This window comes from Lepidochelys kempii, chromosome 2 (assembly GCF_965140265.1).
Source record: "Lepidochelys kempii isolate rLepKem1 chromosome 2, rLepKem1.hap2, whole genome shotgun sequence".
Taxonomy (NCBI): domain Eukaryota; kingdom Metazoa; phylum Chordata; order Testudines; family Cheloniidae; genus Lepidochelys; species Lepidochelys kempii.
Window position 1 is genome coordinate 75,024,689 of NC_133257.1, and position 16,795 is coordinate 75,041,483.

General features: G+C 41.5%; 1 protein-coding gene across 19 annotated transcripts in view; it reads right to left on the reverse strand.

Moving 5' to 3' along the window:
• DTNA (dystrobrevin alpha) overlaps positions 1-16,795 on the reverse strand; it is a 308,120-nt gene that overhangs the window by 10,413 nt on the left and 280,912 nt on the right. For 12 of the 19 annotated variants that reach the window (XM_073331256.1, XM_073331258.1, XM_073331264.1 and 9 more), the window contains 4 exons: positions 14,952-15,111; positions 12,245-12,334; positions 11,464-11,632; positions 10,340-10,472 (listed from right to left, as the gene is read on the reverse strand). In XM_073331256.1, coding sequence (XP_073187357.1) covers positions 10,340-10,472; positions 11,464-11,632; positions 12,245-12,334; positions 14,952-15,111 — 552 coding nt within the window. Of the gene's footprint in view, positions 1-1,960; positions 2,124-5,306; positions 5,429-8,144; positions 8,194-10,339; positions 10,473-11,463; positions 11,633-12,244; positions 12,335-14,951; positions 15,112-16,795 lie in introns of those variants that run through there. The other 7 variants (XM_073331273.1, XM_073331260.1, XM_073331274.1 and 4 more) reach the window with 4 other exon arrangements.

A 16,795-nucleotide genomic window follows, 5' to 3' on the forward strand; every position in this document is an offset into this window, starting at 1 on the left:
CTCGCTTCTCAAGTGTGAGGGCTGCTCTCATCTTGGTATTCTTGCACCTCAGGGCAGGGGAAAGCTAGTCAAAGTTCCATGAAAGTGCCCTTATGCATGCAAAAGTTTCGCAACCACTGGGAATCATCCCAGACCTGCAACACTATGCAGTCCCACCAGTCTGTGCTTGTTTCCCGAGCCCAGAATCGGCGTTCCACAGCATGAACCTGCCCCATTAGCACCATGGTGCCCACATTGACAGGACCCGTGCTTTGAGAGAAGTCTGTGCCCATGTCCTCATCACTCACATCACCGCGTTGACATTGCCTCCTCGCCCGGTATCGCTTTGCCAGGTTCTGGTGCTGCATATACTGCTGGATAATGCGTGTGGTGTTTAATGTGCTCCTAATTGCCAAAGTGATCCGAGCGGGCTCCATGCTTGCCGTGGTATGGCGTCTGCACAGAAAAAAGGCGCGGAACGATTGTCTGCCATTGCCCTGATGGAGGGAGGGGCGACTGATGACATGGCTTACAGGGTTGGCTTACAGGGAATTAAAATCAACAAAGGGGGTGGCTTTGTGAGAAACTGAATGGCCCCCTCACAGATAGAACTCAAAACCTCAAGGATAGAACTCAAAACTGGGTTTAGCAGGCCGTTGATTTCACAGAGAGAGGGAGGGAGGAAGGAGAAAATGAATACAAAACAAATCTGGTCTATTTCTTGTTTTGAGCCACTTCATCTATCTTTATACATCTTGCTGGCAGCAGACTGTGCAGTATGACTGCTAGCCATCGTCAACACCTGGGTGCTCGGCAGAAGACGGTGCAGTATGACGACTAGCCATCATCTTCTGCTAGCTGCAGGTTAAAAGACAGTGCACTGCCGGTAGGACTCAATTGCCACGAGACGGAACAAGGGAAATGACCTGGCTGAGTCACTCCCATGTTTGCCCAGGCGCCCGGTTAAAAGAGCACCCAGGACTACGTCGATGACTGCTACCAGTCATACTGCACTGTCTGCTGCCAAAAGGCAATAAACTGCTGCTGTGTAGCAATGCAGTACCACGTCTGCCAGCACCCAGGAGACATACGGTGACGGTTAGCTGAGCGGGCTCCATGCTTGCCATGGTATGGCATCTGCACAGGTAACTCAAGAAAAAAGGCGCAAAAGATTGTCTGCCCTGCTTTCATGGAAGGAGGGAGGAAACGGGGCCTGACGATATGTACCCAGAACCACCCGCAACAATGTTTTAGCCCCATCAGGCACTGGGATTTCTACCCAGAATTCAAATGGGCAGCGGAGACTGTGAGAACTGTGGGATAGCCACCCACAGTGCAACTCTCCGGAAGTTGACAGTTGCCTCGGTACTGTGGACACACTCCGCCGACTACATGCACTTAGAGCATTTGTGTGGGGACACACACAATCAACGGTATAAAACCGCTTTCTACAAAACCGACTTCTATAAATTCGACCTAATTTCGTAGTGTAGACATACCCTAATTCTGTTCCATTCTTCAAGCACAGATGCTGCTATAGGATTCTTGAATACCTGAACAGCGTTAAAATGGAATATTGATCTTACATTTAGTATCTCCTTTCAGTCAGTTACAAAAGACTTATTATTAATGCTATTTTGTTGAAAAATGAAAGAAAAAAGTGCATTATAAAGTTGTGAGGGGAAGATCTCAATAGCTTTTGAGGTTAAGTTTGCAAAACTCGCGGGAAATCCTAAGAACAGGAATTCTGGGGAGCATTTTGCCACTTCAGTTTCAGATCTCAGCCAGAATGAGGAATTTTATAAGGGCCTGAAAATTAAACACAAAGGAGTGGAAGACGGCAGTTATCTGAATTTGTTTAAACCTCAAAGTTTCAATCTGCAGTTTAGGTTGGTTCTTCTTTAGGTAATTTTAAGGATATATAAATATAGATACAGCTCATAGTTTTTGATAGCATCATTATAAACCACAAGCGCAAAGTATAAGTGATGTGTGAGGCAGCCAGAACATTAAGATCCATTTATAGCATTGTATATAATTCAGTTTTTTTAATTTACTGTACACACTCTATGCCTTAGCTGAGTATTTGTGGGTGTGAGGAGGGATTATTATAGATTTCCAGGATGCTCCTTTTTGTTCCAGACCTGGCATTGGGATGAAGAGATGGTTGTAAACAAGAAATGAGTACCACTGAATTACAGAATTATAAATACATTGAAAGGTTCTACTAATGACATAAATCAGTCACAAGTTGAAGCTCAAGTGATTAGTAATGGCAGAGGCCCCCCCTTCATCCCCAGTATTTATAACTTCAGCTACAGTTTATTTCCTGTTGTATTATAATTTAATGATTAAAAAATCCTAGTTTTCATGCAACATTAAAGTTGAAAAATGATGCACTGAAAGTTAAGGTCACTCCTCCCAAAGTTAATTTGGTCGCATTACACATCTGACATTTTTATGTTATATACTACTAATCAAGAATACATTAACAGTGAGATTAAAAAGAAAAAGAAAATATTACACATGTGGTCTGTAGCTCAGTTAATATAGCAGGATGGGAATAACCGAACTTTTGAAATTTATTACATAGTGAGAGCTTGATTCTTTTTCAAACTTAATGTTCCATGTAATGCTATTTTTATATTTAATGTGCCTTTTTAGGATAATATACAAGCCTTGAATTATTTGGCTTTGGGATCCTACAAGTTTTGCCAGCAGAAAACGTAAGTAGAGCTAAATGCAATTTTTTTTTGGCAAGTAGTATATTTGCAGAGAGACTTCTATTTTTCAGGGACCCAAAACGATTTGCAAGTTCAGGTTAAATTCGACAAATAGTTTGGCTGAAAAAAATCTGAAAACAAACATTTGCCAAATGTCATAATGAACTGTTCTGACACTTTTTGTCAAATCGACATTTCCTTTGGCAATGTCATTTCTGTCGATCCAAATCCACATTTGAAATGTTTTGTTCAATTGTTTTTTGTTTTTCTTTGTTTTGATGAGAAAAACTAAATTTTTCAGTTTGGTTCAAAGCAACCATCCCTCCCACCCCCCTTTTTTTTCTGGTTCAGCCACCAAACCAAAAAAATAAATTATTTGCTCAGCTCTACATGTAAGTGTATTGGTTCTGGACCCATGCTTAAGACTCCTTAGTGCAGCAGCACTCTCACCCATAGTCAGGTGTGGCAGACACACTTAAAAATGCACAAAGGAAGAGAGAAGTCTCCTCATCTTGATGGCTTTAAATAGAGCTGACTTAATTGTACACATCCTTTAATGATTTTTTTTTGATTCATAGGATTCATAGATTCTAAGGCCAGAAGGGACCACTGTGATTGTCTACTCTGACTTCCTGTATAACCGAGGCCATAGGACTTTGCTGAATTAATTCCTGTTTGAACTAGAGCATATTTTTTAGAGAAACATCCAATCTTGATTTCAAATGGAGAATCCACCACAATCCTTGGTAAATTGTGCCAATGGCTAATTATCCTCTGTTAAAAATTTGTGCCTTCAGTCCAGTCTGAATTTGCGTAGCTTCAACTTCAGCCATCAGATGTTGTTATGCCTTTATCTACTAGATTGAAGAGCCCTCTATTATCCAATTTCTGTTCCCCAGGTAGGCACTTTTAGACTGTGATCAAGTTACCCTTTAACCGTCTCTTTGATAACCTTAATAGATTGACTCCTTGAGTTTATCACTGTCACTATACCTATTAAGTTTGTGGACCTAAAGCTACTTGGCTTGTGGAGCTTACAAGCTCTATTGAGTTCCAGTGGAGTAAGGGTGTCCTAAATATACTGTTAACCAAAACATCATTACAATGCATCTGAAAAAAATGTATACAAAACAATCTAGTGTGCACATGTGACGTTTCTGACTTTAAACATTCATAAAATAAAACTACTGAACTTTCTTCCCTCTTATCTTGCTTTAAAGTCTCACAGAAATCTAAAAGCAAGACATGTTTTTGTCATTTCTAGCTTCACTCCTTTTCTGAGTTGAGTGTAATATTCCTGGGTGGAACATATGGGCAAATTGTTCCTTTCACATTCATAATGTAGGGCCTGATTTAAGGCCACTGAAGTCAAAGGAAAATACTCCCACTGACATCAACGGGTGTTGGATTTGACTCTCAACTATAGCAGAGAACTAAAATGCAAATAAAAATAATTTAAAGTGAGACTTAATAAAGAATCCCCTTCTCAGTGTACTCTCCTACACGCTAGTACCTTAAGCATGGCTTTAAAGAGCTTTTCACACCTTACAATTGTTTTAAAAACAATAAGCATTAATTGAAAAATGACCTGGATGTGACTCAGTAAATGTTGCCATGGCATCGCCAACAAAGACATTGCTTTAAAAAGTACAATAAGTTGAAGTTAATGTGGGACCACACTCACACCACAAGTCAGCCCCCCGTTTAATATGTCACACCTGCATTCAGTAGTGACCTGCTTCTGTTCCCATTGACGCCATTGGCAAAAGTCCACTGGCAGCTATGGGAACCAGATTAGGCCAATACTCTATTTTAAGTAAAATAACTTAAAAATTTTTTTATGCTCAGACAATTTCAAGTTCTATTTTTAGTTTCATCCAGTGAAAGCTGAAAACACTTTTCACCTTGTGCTTAGACAATGTTAGTCTGTTGCTCCATTAATTTTATATATATATATTATTGCCACTTATTTTAATATGAAAAACTTAAATTGAAAACATGATTACATTATATTTTATATGTTACAAGAACCCACTTGCTCTCTTGAGAATGCATTTGTTATATTTATACCAGATGTTTTCAGGATCACTTCCAGAGACTTTCCCATAGCATTATTCCAAAATGCAAATAGGATATAATAATTTTAAATAATAATGATAAAGTGTATAGCTTTATAAATCAGGAAACAAATGGAGTTCTGTGACAGTCTGTCAATCATATAATTGTACTAATGTCTATAATGCACTGGTCTGACCTGCCCTCTCATTCTTCTTAATAAACTTCATTTTATAAGAGTTCCAGGGGATTATTGTTTTGGGATAGAAAAATCACTTGGCCTTTCACCTAACACCTGTGCAATACAATGCTGATAGTATTTCTATACAGAATTTGTTGGCTAATACGATCTCTAAAAATAACTGCTTTTTATATTCAACAGCAGGGGTTCCCAAGAAATAGAAATGCAGATCTGACAGCCCCCTGCTATAGTTATGCAGTTGGCAGGACTCAAGATAGTGCTTTAACCACTGCAGCCTGTATAAATTGCTTGGCGTTTCTCTTTCCAAACTGATGAAATATTAATAACAAATAAAGTACAAAGGATACATTGTTTTTCCCAGAAGTAAATGGGCTTGAGTGCAATGGATTCTATCTACTACTTGAGGGGGCTATTTTAGATTGTGTCACACGATCCTGTGCAGATGTGGCATCGACGAAACAAGAATTTGCTGTTTTAGGATAAAAGTACAGGGTGAAATCCTGACTCCAGTGAAGTCAGTGATAGTTTTGCAATTGCCTTCAATGAGGCAAGTTTTCCCTCATAGGATGAAATTTTCTAAATGCTCAGTGTTGGCCTAACTGCTCCCACTGAGGTCAACAGGTGTTTTACCGTAGACTGCAGTAGAAGCAGCATTAAGTCAACACAGAGCGCTTTCAAAAATCCCACCCATAATGTGCTGTGCTAAGTTCAAATGTTTCAGAAAAGATCCAAGAGATGAGATGTTAACTGAACCTTCCTAGCCCACCAACCAGGGCAGGGATGCAAATTTTCAGATAATCTGTACTTTTGTGTAACTTGGCTTTTCTTACAACAGTAACTTAGCCTTGGTGTTTCTAGCTGGAAGCAGAAAGTGTAGAGGTTCGCTAAAGTTTTAATATTAAAAGAAGTTACCTGAACTTTTTTAAACAAACAAAAATCAATAATTAAGAACTTTATAGACATTCATTATTGCAACGTGGTCTGTTTTCATATTCTAGTAACTTGACAGGTAACTAACAATTCCAGTATGTTGACAGAAGAAAATGTGTTTCTGTAGCAGCTAACTTTCCAGGCACATACCAAGGCTGCTGAGGAGGTGAGTATAACCTGATGGGGGTATGTAATACGAAAGTGTGTTGTGGTGTGTACTTATTCAGTGTTGTGATATTTTGTGGGATTGCTAGTATTTGAGAGAGGGGCTTTTAAATACATACATAGCCAGCAGCTTTTAATCCCCATCCCCCAAAGTGCTTTACAAACAAAGGCCCAAATTCTAGCATCAGTTACAGGCATATCATTCCTAATAAACTCACTGAGAATTGCACACAAGTAGCTGAGGGCCAAATTTTGCCATCAGACTGATATAAACAAGAAGTACTTTGCCAATGACTAAAACGCAGCCTCCTCTCGGATGAAACACAGCAGCCAATTAACAGTGAACATCAACACTACTTGGAACAGAAAGAGAAGATGCCATACACATCTGAAACTCTAGAGGGGATTTAAACAGTGGAAATCTATTTCATCATGTTAGAATTTGTATAGGAAGCCTCGTTTCATAACTTAAACTCCTGTGAGAGGTTGCATGGGTCAGCTCACTGGTTTTACTTCTCATCTGCAAATGGCTCCACCAGCAAGGCAAAGTGCTCCTTAATGCCATACTGGGGCACTGGCTAAGCTCAAAAGTGACAAACTGTACTTCATTGGAGATGATGAGTACTTAGTGATAGCTGTGGGTGATGGCATTTGATACATGAGTACTAACTATCCATCTTAAGCACTTATATGGCACCATAGGTGCCAACTCCGTGGGTACTCCAGGCTGGCACACCCATGGAAAAAAAAGTGGGTGCCCAGCGCCCACCGGCGGACCCCTCCACCTCTCCCCCAACAGCGCCTCCCGCCCACCAAAGATCAGGTGTTCAGTGGTGTGCAGGAGCCACTGGGGGGAAGGGGAAGAGGAGAAGCAGGGGCAGGAAGAGGCAGAGCAAGGGCGGGGCTGGGCAATGCGTCAGGGGGACATCCCCAGATGCTGGGGAGTGAAAAGATTTGGGGGGGGGGCAGGAGCAAAAGTGGCAGGATCAGCCCTTTCTGGCTGCTGGGACACTGCTCGGCAGTGTGGCGGGCCGGCGGCTGACTGGGAGAGCCTGGCTGGGGAGGCAGCTTCTGCTCTCCGCCCGGGCTCAGGTGCTGGGGACCAGGGCGAGCGAGCCAGAGCCCCCACAACCCCTGGGACGTTTCTGGCATGTTCAGCCACAGTCCCCGGTAGCTGAGCCTGGGCAGGGAGTGGAAGCTGCCTCCCCAACCAGGCTCTCTCAAGCAGCTGCTGGGCTGCAAAGCAGCCATCAGGAGGGGCCGCTGTTAGAAGCGGCTCCCTCCTTCTCCCCACCCGGGGTCCCTCACACCAGGGAGACTGCCAGAACATGCTGGGGAGCCAGGTGCAGTGGGAGGACAGAGTGTCCCCCCTGCAGATAACGTGAGTTGGGGAGAGCATGGTGGTGCTAGGCTGAGCATGGGGGGGTTGGCATGGGGAGGGGAATATGTGACCGGTCATGTGACCTCCCCTTTAGATAGCACCCCCTCAGTATGGGGAGGTACCAGTTGTCTATGGTGGGGTGTGCTCGAGGGAGGGGGCAGAACAGGGTGGGAAGAGGAGGGGCCGGGATGGGGCCTTGAGGGAAGGGTTGGGGTTGGGTGGGGCACCCCCAGGGAAATCAGAAAGCCGGCGCCTGTGTATGGTACCCATTCCTGAAGTACCTGAGTGCCTCACAATTTGTAATGTATTTATCTACACAACATCCCTGTGAGTTACGGAAGTAGACAGGGGGAACTGAAGCGTAGAGCAGGGAACTGAACCCATGTCTACTGAATTCCAAGTTAGTGTCCTGATCACTGGATCATTCTCTCTCTCTCTCATGGTCAATTCATGCATTGTCACTGATAGCTAAGAAGACCATTTGCCCTCCTGCGTAACAGAGTAAGGTAATAAAAGAGTGTGTGAGGATGATCCTCAGGACTTTGACGGCTTATTAGGCATGGTTTAGAGATAATTCATGCTTGGATGTCTGGAAATAAGCAAGGGAGGAAACAGCATCATCACACGTGCACATAAAGCAGAAGGCACAGTGTATCTGAATTACAAGTTACCAGTTGGAAACTTTCTCCTATATTAAGGTAATACTTACTTGAGAGGAGAGTGATAGAAGGATATTGCATTCAACCTTGCAAACTGACCTGTAGATAACAAAGGACATAAAACAAGAAGATGACAAGTTAAGCCAGTGAGCAGCCAGGCCAGTGTATTATTTGGAATAAAGCCATGCACAAGAGAGGAAATAAGAGAGAACAATAATGGGGTCAGGAAATAAGACTAAGGAAAACTGGCTCATACAATACATTCATCAAGAAGCTATAAGACGACCATATCTGCTAGCTGACATGGGAGGGTAAGCGTTGTTAGCGTTTAGGTTTGTGCATTAAATGTATTCCTCCTGATAACACTTGTTATTTGCTACATGCTTAAGAGGAAGCGGAAAAAGATGATGCTTTTGAGGCTTCTTGTCTCAGACTCTCTCATGTACCATGCGTATTGCTGCTGCCACATTGCCAGCCAAGAGAGTGCTTTTCTGCTATCTGGTTTCATTTAAACTCTAGTGTCTCAGAGTTTCATTTGCAAAAGCTTGCTTGAAGGTCACACAGACCAGAAACACTGGGTATTGTGCCATCATCTCCTATGCAATAAGAAGTCTGCATGTCCATCTAAAAGTACTGCTTTTACATATAGTGAGACAGAGAAATACATCTAATATCATTCTTGAACCAACAAAGGATACTGTAAGCCTAGTAGCAGTAATTTTCTTACCAGATTTTTTCAGTTGACAGTTGTATTATGAGAGCAACTACAGCCATCATTTGTTTTAGACTATTTAGTCGAATGGGAAATTTATGTGAACATCAGTAAGAAATATCACATTACTTTCTAGAGGCTGGATTCAAACTACACAGTTCTTCCCACCACCATTCCCTGGAACACTTGAAAACTAAATTTACTGGCTTTTTCTTCTTTTTTAAAAAAATAAAGATAACGCTAGCTCTGTATTCTTTGACTTTAAAGCTATCCTGGGATATCAGTGGGAAAAGGTCTTGAATAATGAAATACTATGCCTTAAACCCAAATCAGAGAAGAGCACCAAGGTCACATCAGATGTTCTAGTGACTCAAACGCACATAACCTTGCTAACTCTTATTCATCCTAGCAGCTATTCCTCAAGTAGTCCCAATGGCACCATTCATGTTAGTAAGGGCTACTAACACGATTGAAGGTTTGCATACTAGGAGCCATAGTCATCAATTGAAAATGTTTTCTAGAAAACAAAATGTTTGCTGTTATCAAATAATTTCTGAGTAGTACTCTACTGCTTAGAGGCAAAGTGTTATGTTTCCTCAGGAAACGTGAATAGACTGAACTCTTCTTCTGGGATGAACATTTCATATTACCCAATTTAATCATTTTTTTAAAAAAGGTAGTTCTTTTCTGTATTTAATTTCTATTTTTTTCCCTCAAGTGGAAATAAGCCACGTGTAATATTCACCCTTTGTGAAATCCTCCCCAGTGAAGTTTTCCATTGACTTCAATGGGGACAGGATTTAACGTGCTGTCTTTCTGGGGCTATTTTGGGATTACAGCAAGTGGTCCTTTTTCCGAATCTTTGTCTAACTCACTTGGTGGTGGCAGCAGTACCCATCAAAGGACAAGGAAGGATTTGTGCCTTGGGGAAGTTTTTAACCTAAGCTGGTAGAAATAAAAGCTTAGGCAGTCTTTCATGCGGGTCTCCACATCTGTACCCTAGAGTTCAGAGTGGGGAGGGAACCCTGACATCTCATGACTCACTCCAGACCCTTTCCCCCATCCCAGATTATGACAAAACCATCCTGTTTTAAAAAGGACTGGTTCAGCGGGCTCCAGTCCCCTCACAAGGAAAGAACATCATAGATGCTTTATGTTATTAAACAAAAAACTGAACTCAACATGCAATACCGTCTCTACAGTTCAAAGCATTCTTGTGTGGGTGGCTTGGTAGAAATTGATTGGCAGTGGCAATTATGAAGGATTAGCTAATGACCTTGTGAAGGTTAATATCAGCCTTAAGCAAGTCAATTGATGAGCTCTTTTTGAGCACTTTGTGTGTGCGTGCGCGTTTGTGTGTGTGTGTAAGAGAGATCTATCAATCAATCTATCTAGGGGAGGCATGAGAGGGGAGAGTTTTGAGAATAATATATTTTTAAAATCTGGAAGCACCAGCCACTGACAAGAAATTGCAGATGGTGGGCTACTGCAGCACAATAAGCCCGTGGACTATTTGGTGGGTTCCTTTCTTACCTGGTAGGCTTCATCCTGCAGCTTTTGTTTCAGATATTCCTCCATCTTGAGCTCATTTTCCAGCTGGCGGACAGAGTCATTTTCATAGTTCTCATCATCTGCTCTAACATAGGGGTCTCCATCTTCTGTAACCCTAAAGACAATTATTAATAAATAGCCTCCTAAGACAAATGACATTCAATGTTAAAAGAACTTCCCTATTTGAATGAAAACTGAGAGGAAAGCAGGATCTAATGAAACAATATGTTTTCAACTCCATGAACATTTTCTTGAAGTTATTTTTATTTTTGCAGCCCTTCCTCAAGTCCCATCTTTGCAGTGATTTAGCACCCATGAAAGAGATTAAGGGACATGCCCTACTAAATGTGCATTCACAGTCCAATCATGCTCCCATTGACGTCAATGAAAAAAATTCTCAAAAGCTTCCCTGAGAGCAAGATTTGTCTCTAAGGATCTGAGCCAAAGCCTACTGGAGTCAATGGAAAGACTCCCATTGACTTTAGTCGATTTTGGATCTGACCCTAAATTACAGTTCATTGAAAAGTTTCTGAAGAAACATGCCATTTCATTGACAGCAAAACATTTCATGAAGTCATACTGATTTTAATGAAGGTATAGATGGGATGGTCAGGGTGGGTGAGACAGAGAAAGAGACCCTTTCAATCTGAAAATGGAAGTTTCAATACAACTCTAATTCGTGAAAACCTTTGAAAGGCTTTGTTTTCATTCCACAGTGCAACAAAAACAAATTTTGAAATCTTGAAAGTTGTCGTAAAACAGAATTGTCATCTTTCAGCCTGCTCTATGTTAAATCATTAAAATTTGCCAGCCGTACTCTAGCAAAACCTCACAAATAAAAAGCCTCAGCTGCTGAATTTCCTAATGGAAATCCAGTAAGGTTGCTTCTTATTATGGGCTCACAAAAGTCTCAGACTGGAATCGAGAGTATTAACTGATCACTTCTTGCCCTGACTCCTTTAGCTTTGAGAGCTCATTATTATTATATAGGCAAAGAGCCAACCCCCAGTTAGATTTAGTTATATTACTGGGGGGAAATCTGTACATGCACATTCGTATCACAATTTCAATACAAAATGAATTAAAAAAATAGAGAAGGTACCCACATGTCACTGCGAATGGTGCCAGTGGCAGAAGCACTGTGAATATATCCTGGCTTCCGGGCATGGATTTGTGCAAGGAAAGCCTTTTCAGAAGTCGGTGATGGAACAAGATCATCAAAATGAGTCCGACCAAACTCAGAATCCACATTACTCTCCGTCTCGCTGCCCATCTCTGTGAGCCACAAAAGGTGATTATGGCTACATTTAATTTTCACATGTGCTAGTAGGCTTGGTTCATTTCTCTAAATATTCTTCTGTTTCTCCAAGTTAGAGTTCCAATCTCTCTCAATCGTGAATACACCAGTATGTTTCAGGCAACATGGATGCTGTGGCCATATGTTCTCTATCTATTTGCAGAGCCATCTCTTGTTTCTGTGGCGGTACAGCATAATAGATCCTCTGCAGACATTTGCATATGTTGCTAAAAAAGGAGACCACAGTATATGCCATTTGGCACAGCTAGAAATCTAGACTCAGGAGAACTCGGATATTGCACATCAGGATACAGGTGCATTGTTGTGCTACTGACATCTTTTTAAAAATAATTACCTGTGATAGTATTTACAGATGCACCAAAATGTTATATTCTGAAAAAAAAATTCTAAGCTTTAATTGCATCTGGATGTCTGTAGCTTTCAAAACGACCACTTTTAGGTTTTCTTTCCATAAAATACAAAAATATCCAGAACACCATTTAGGTGTTTTTTTTCTCAGCTCCCTTTTATTTATTTTTAAATATATGGTAAATGACTGTACCGTGATCATGCTCTTAAGCCTCACGCACCTGAGTTTAGCTCTTTCACCAGAGAAGACATGGTATTGGTAATTGAATCTGCTGCCACTAGTAAGTCATTTCTTAAATTTCGCCTTGTGCCTGAGGCAGGAAAAAGAAAAAAAAACACAAAGCTAAGATTTTTCTCAAGGGACAAATTATGGCTTTGTGTATGAAGTACTTTTAACCTTACATCAAATTGCCAACATCATAATTTCAAGGAGTCAAGTCCTTCCAAAGGGGCACTTGCAAAACTTATATGCAGAACAGCTTCGTTTTCTAACACCGCGCTCAGCAGCAGCTCAACATCATGCTTCATTTATTCACAGTGTCCGAAACTTGGAAGTTATTAATTACAATCAAACTCACTTTTGTGGGGTGACACTAGGAGACCGAGGCTAAGAGATGAAATGTCTGGGGGAAGTGGACTGAAGTTATTTCTCCCTAAGTTTCCATGGCTCTGTTTAATGACTCTTATTGTATAAATATGGTCAATGTTGAAAAAACATGGTTGATTTCATTAGGCCTTATATGGATTTTCCTTTCCCACCCCTTTGTGGTATCTTTTGGAGCTCAGGAATCTTGTATTTTCCATAATCGACTCCCATTTAAAAAAACCCAAACGAACCCAACCAGCAGGGTCAGTGGAATGGGATGGGGTGGGGGGGCAGTTGGGAGCCAGCATGGAAATATTGGTAGGGATTCTGCCCCCCCAACTCCTGCACACGGATGGAGGTGAGAGGGGGACTCAGAGGGGCTACAGCAGCTGCTGAGCAGGTAGGAACCACAAGGACCCCAGTTTCCTTCCTGGAGCTGGCTGCTCCCCAGCCGAGACGGAGTAGCTCCCTTTGCTCTCCCTCCTACTCCCCATTCACAGCAAACTTCTGCCTACCCTGAAAGCCACTACCCCCTTCATCAACAGCCCTGAGCTGCTGTGACCCTCTTTCCAATACAGGAGGGTCTAGACGTTGTTTCCTGCAGAACTCCTCAGTACTGCTTTAAGCATCAATCAAGGAAGGTTACTGGAGAGCAAAGTACAATACTTTTAGGGTTGTGATGGCTGGTACAGCGTGCTCCCAGCCTATGCTATCACAGAGTCCCAAACTCATAATCCTAGTGTAGTTGAACCAACTACATATAAATAGACTCAACCCTTAAAATCCTCGCTAACTTCACAGGGGATGATGCATAGAAACTGGCAGGATTTGGCATCTGGAATGTCTTTTAAACTGACGGCCCTTAGTAAGTCAAAGCCTGCCCTCTCCCTCTGTCCCTCCCCCGCACCTCACACTTTGAGAAGAGTTGTAATGCCGTCTCAGCTTCACATCTATACAGACTTTTACATCTATTCTCTAAGAAGAGAAAATATAGGAGAGCTAATGCTCTACTCCATGGAGTGCCTTTACTATGGGCAAATTAAAAGAACTCTGACAGTATAGCTGTTTGCTTAAAAAAGAATTCCCACATACCAGCACATTACACAAGGACTGCTCTTAAAAGCTGCCCAGATTTGCCTTATACAACTGGAATAAGATAAATACTGAGGGTAAACCCTTTATATACCAAAGGTAGTTGTTTTTAAGTGTGATCACTGTACATATGAGAATATACTCTTACATTGCCGTTTCACTTTAGCAGAACACATTGCTGTGACAAAAAGCAGTGGCCTGAAGCAGCCCATGCATTATTTATGGCTATTTTATTGTAGCTACTAAATTCTCTCACTTTGTCCAAGTTCTGAGAGAAACCACTCTTGAAGAGAGTGGTCTATGTCTGTACACCTCTCTCAGTTTTTTTAGGTTTAAAGAAGAAAATGTCACACTGTGTGTTCATTTCTCACAGAATACACGTTGAACAACCTGGTGCCATGGGACAAGGATCAATCCTCTAGCCGGATAGAGTTTAACATGAGAATTAACTAGTTCTTTAAAGGGAAAACCTTGATTGCACTTAGGGCTCAATCTTGTCATCCAATTCATGAATACAATTCCCACTGAAATTAATGGAAGTTGCAAGGGTGGGCAGAATTGAGCCCAGGAGGGCAAATTATGTTCTCAGTTACAGCAGGGTATATCTAGGGGGATCCACTGACATTCCAATTTGCAATGGTGTAATTGAGAGCAAAATTTGGCCCTTTGTGTTCAAGGAAAAGAAAAACGGAAATTGCAGGGATGCAAGCATTTGGGAAAGAGAGTAATTCCATGGGTGGAGGTCACATAAAGTATTCACTTTCTTTTATATTTAGCATATTATTTAATCTGTGATATTAGAACTTCAACGCAAACAATCAGTGGGCAAAGGATAAATCTTCCATCCTTTTGCGATTTGACGAACAACACGGAAGGGGAATGAAAAGCGCACAGCAGCCAATGGCAGTGCTCTGGTAAACATTAGACACAATGGAAAAGTCCATCAGTTCTTAGGAGAAGCAGCACAATACTTCCTCCCTCTCACATCACCCTCCCGTCCCCCCATAGCCCAGTTTGTTGAACCAACTTACAATGGTCAATGACAAGTCTTTATTTTATGGCAAACAGGTTGAATTGCAATGGATAAAGCACTGGAATAGGACTCAGGAGATCTGGGTTCTATTCCTGGCTTGGTCACTGGACAGCTGGGTGACCTTGTGCAAAGTCACTTCTCCTCCCAGTGCCTCAGTTCCCCACCAGACACTTGCATATGCTCTCGGTGTAACTAATAACTTAACAATGCAACTTACTTTGTGCAAAAGCTTCTTGCACATCTCCTCCCACGCCCGTCAGAGAGTCCTGAGGTGTATGGGTTGGGGTGGAGCAGGCAGACGCAGACCTGATCGGCATAGGAATAGGTCGGCTGATAGTGTGACTGGGTGAAGATCGAGGGGAGCCTGCTCCTTGAGTCTGGAAAATAAGAACAAGTGGTTAAATAGGTCTTTCCAAGAGAAAACACTCAGCTGTAGTCATCTTCATTCCATTCCTTAGCTTGGCTGAGTGAAACCTCAGCTGGTATCATGCAGTTATGTAGAAAAATAGGGTAATATTAAATCAGTTGATGGAAACCTATTACACCCAACTTCTTGTTAGGAAACAGCTACAGCAACCTATGGTAAAGGTGTAGTATGTAGGAAAGATAGATTAGAAGGTCATCCTGAAACATGGCAGGCTAGGTTGGATATAAAAATGTAAAGATATTTCTTTCAGAGTAACAGCCGTGTTAGTCTGTATTCGCAAAAAGAAAAGGAGTACTTGTGGGCACCTTAGAGACTAACCAATTTATTTGAGCAGAAGCTTTCGTAGCTCACGAAAGCTTCTGCTCAAATAAATTGGTTAGTCTCAAAGATATTTCTTGTCTTTAAATCTAAGGTCTGGGACTTTTTTCCGTGAAAGAATTAAGAGTGTTGGCAATATTCAGACATTCTTAGGAAGACAACTCTTGCAGTCTGTAGGAAGTGGAAGGATGCTGGCACTAAGACAACTTTCAGTCTAGGTAAGGAGGAGTTGAAGCTACTCTTGGAGGTGTAATATTTCCATGTTAGCTGATCAAGTTCGTGCCCTTACACCTCAACCACTGTTACCAGAACGAATCCATGCAATAAAGTTTTGGAATGTAAATTAAACCTATTAGTGAAATAAAAGCTTACCCTCCCAACAAATAGTACAGATTTGTGCTTTTCTTCTTGGTTTGTGAGCTATTTAGCCACCACTAAATCATTCACTTTCAAATTGTTCACGCTACAGGATATACTCAGCCTCTCCCAAAGTACTGTTCAGATAGGCAATTTAAATTCCTGTTATGGGCCCAGTAGCTGGAAGTTAAAATGTTTTAACACCAGTCATATAAAATGTCATGCTGTTAGCACCTGAGAGTTAGTATCATTTAACTGAAATTCAAGCATATGTTGAAGAACAATAATTTTTAAAAGTGCAGCTGGGTGAGTGATACCAGGGGACACAGTGAATTAATGCACTTTTCCTTTATGGCCTGACAGTTCCTGGGAATATATGTCAACGTAAGAAAAACAACCAAACAAACCATACCCTATTTAGCATGATTAGGAATTGGGGTTCAGCAGAGGCCTATGACTAAGATAACATGAGTGTCACTAAACAGGAACCAGTGCTCATGCGTGTTAGTTTACAGTGAAAAATTACATTATCTCTAGTGAGGTTCCCCCCACCAATTTATTTGGACCTGCAGTATCAATTAAAAAAAAAATCAGTTGGATTCCTTAGCCCCTTCAGTGTCACGTGCCTTCTATGTTCTGGTGACTGTTTCCTCAGAGATGAAGATCAGATATTGACAACTGCATGCCAAAAAATGCGGCTACAATCCTTTATAAAATTGGTCGACTTTTCTTTTTTTAGATTTGTAAGCCAACTTCTGTTTTCTAGATTTTGGCCCTAACCATGCCTCCCTTGCCCCTACTGAAATAGGTCTGATCAGAAGAGAAGCAGCATTGTTATTGCTGGTTAACCTCCAACAAATTGATCAAGATACACTTTTTTTTTTAAAGGACACTGCCACTGCTGAAAAACAATGCTATGGAAGTTGACACTACAATGAGCTTAGCAGAAGTTACCTAAG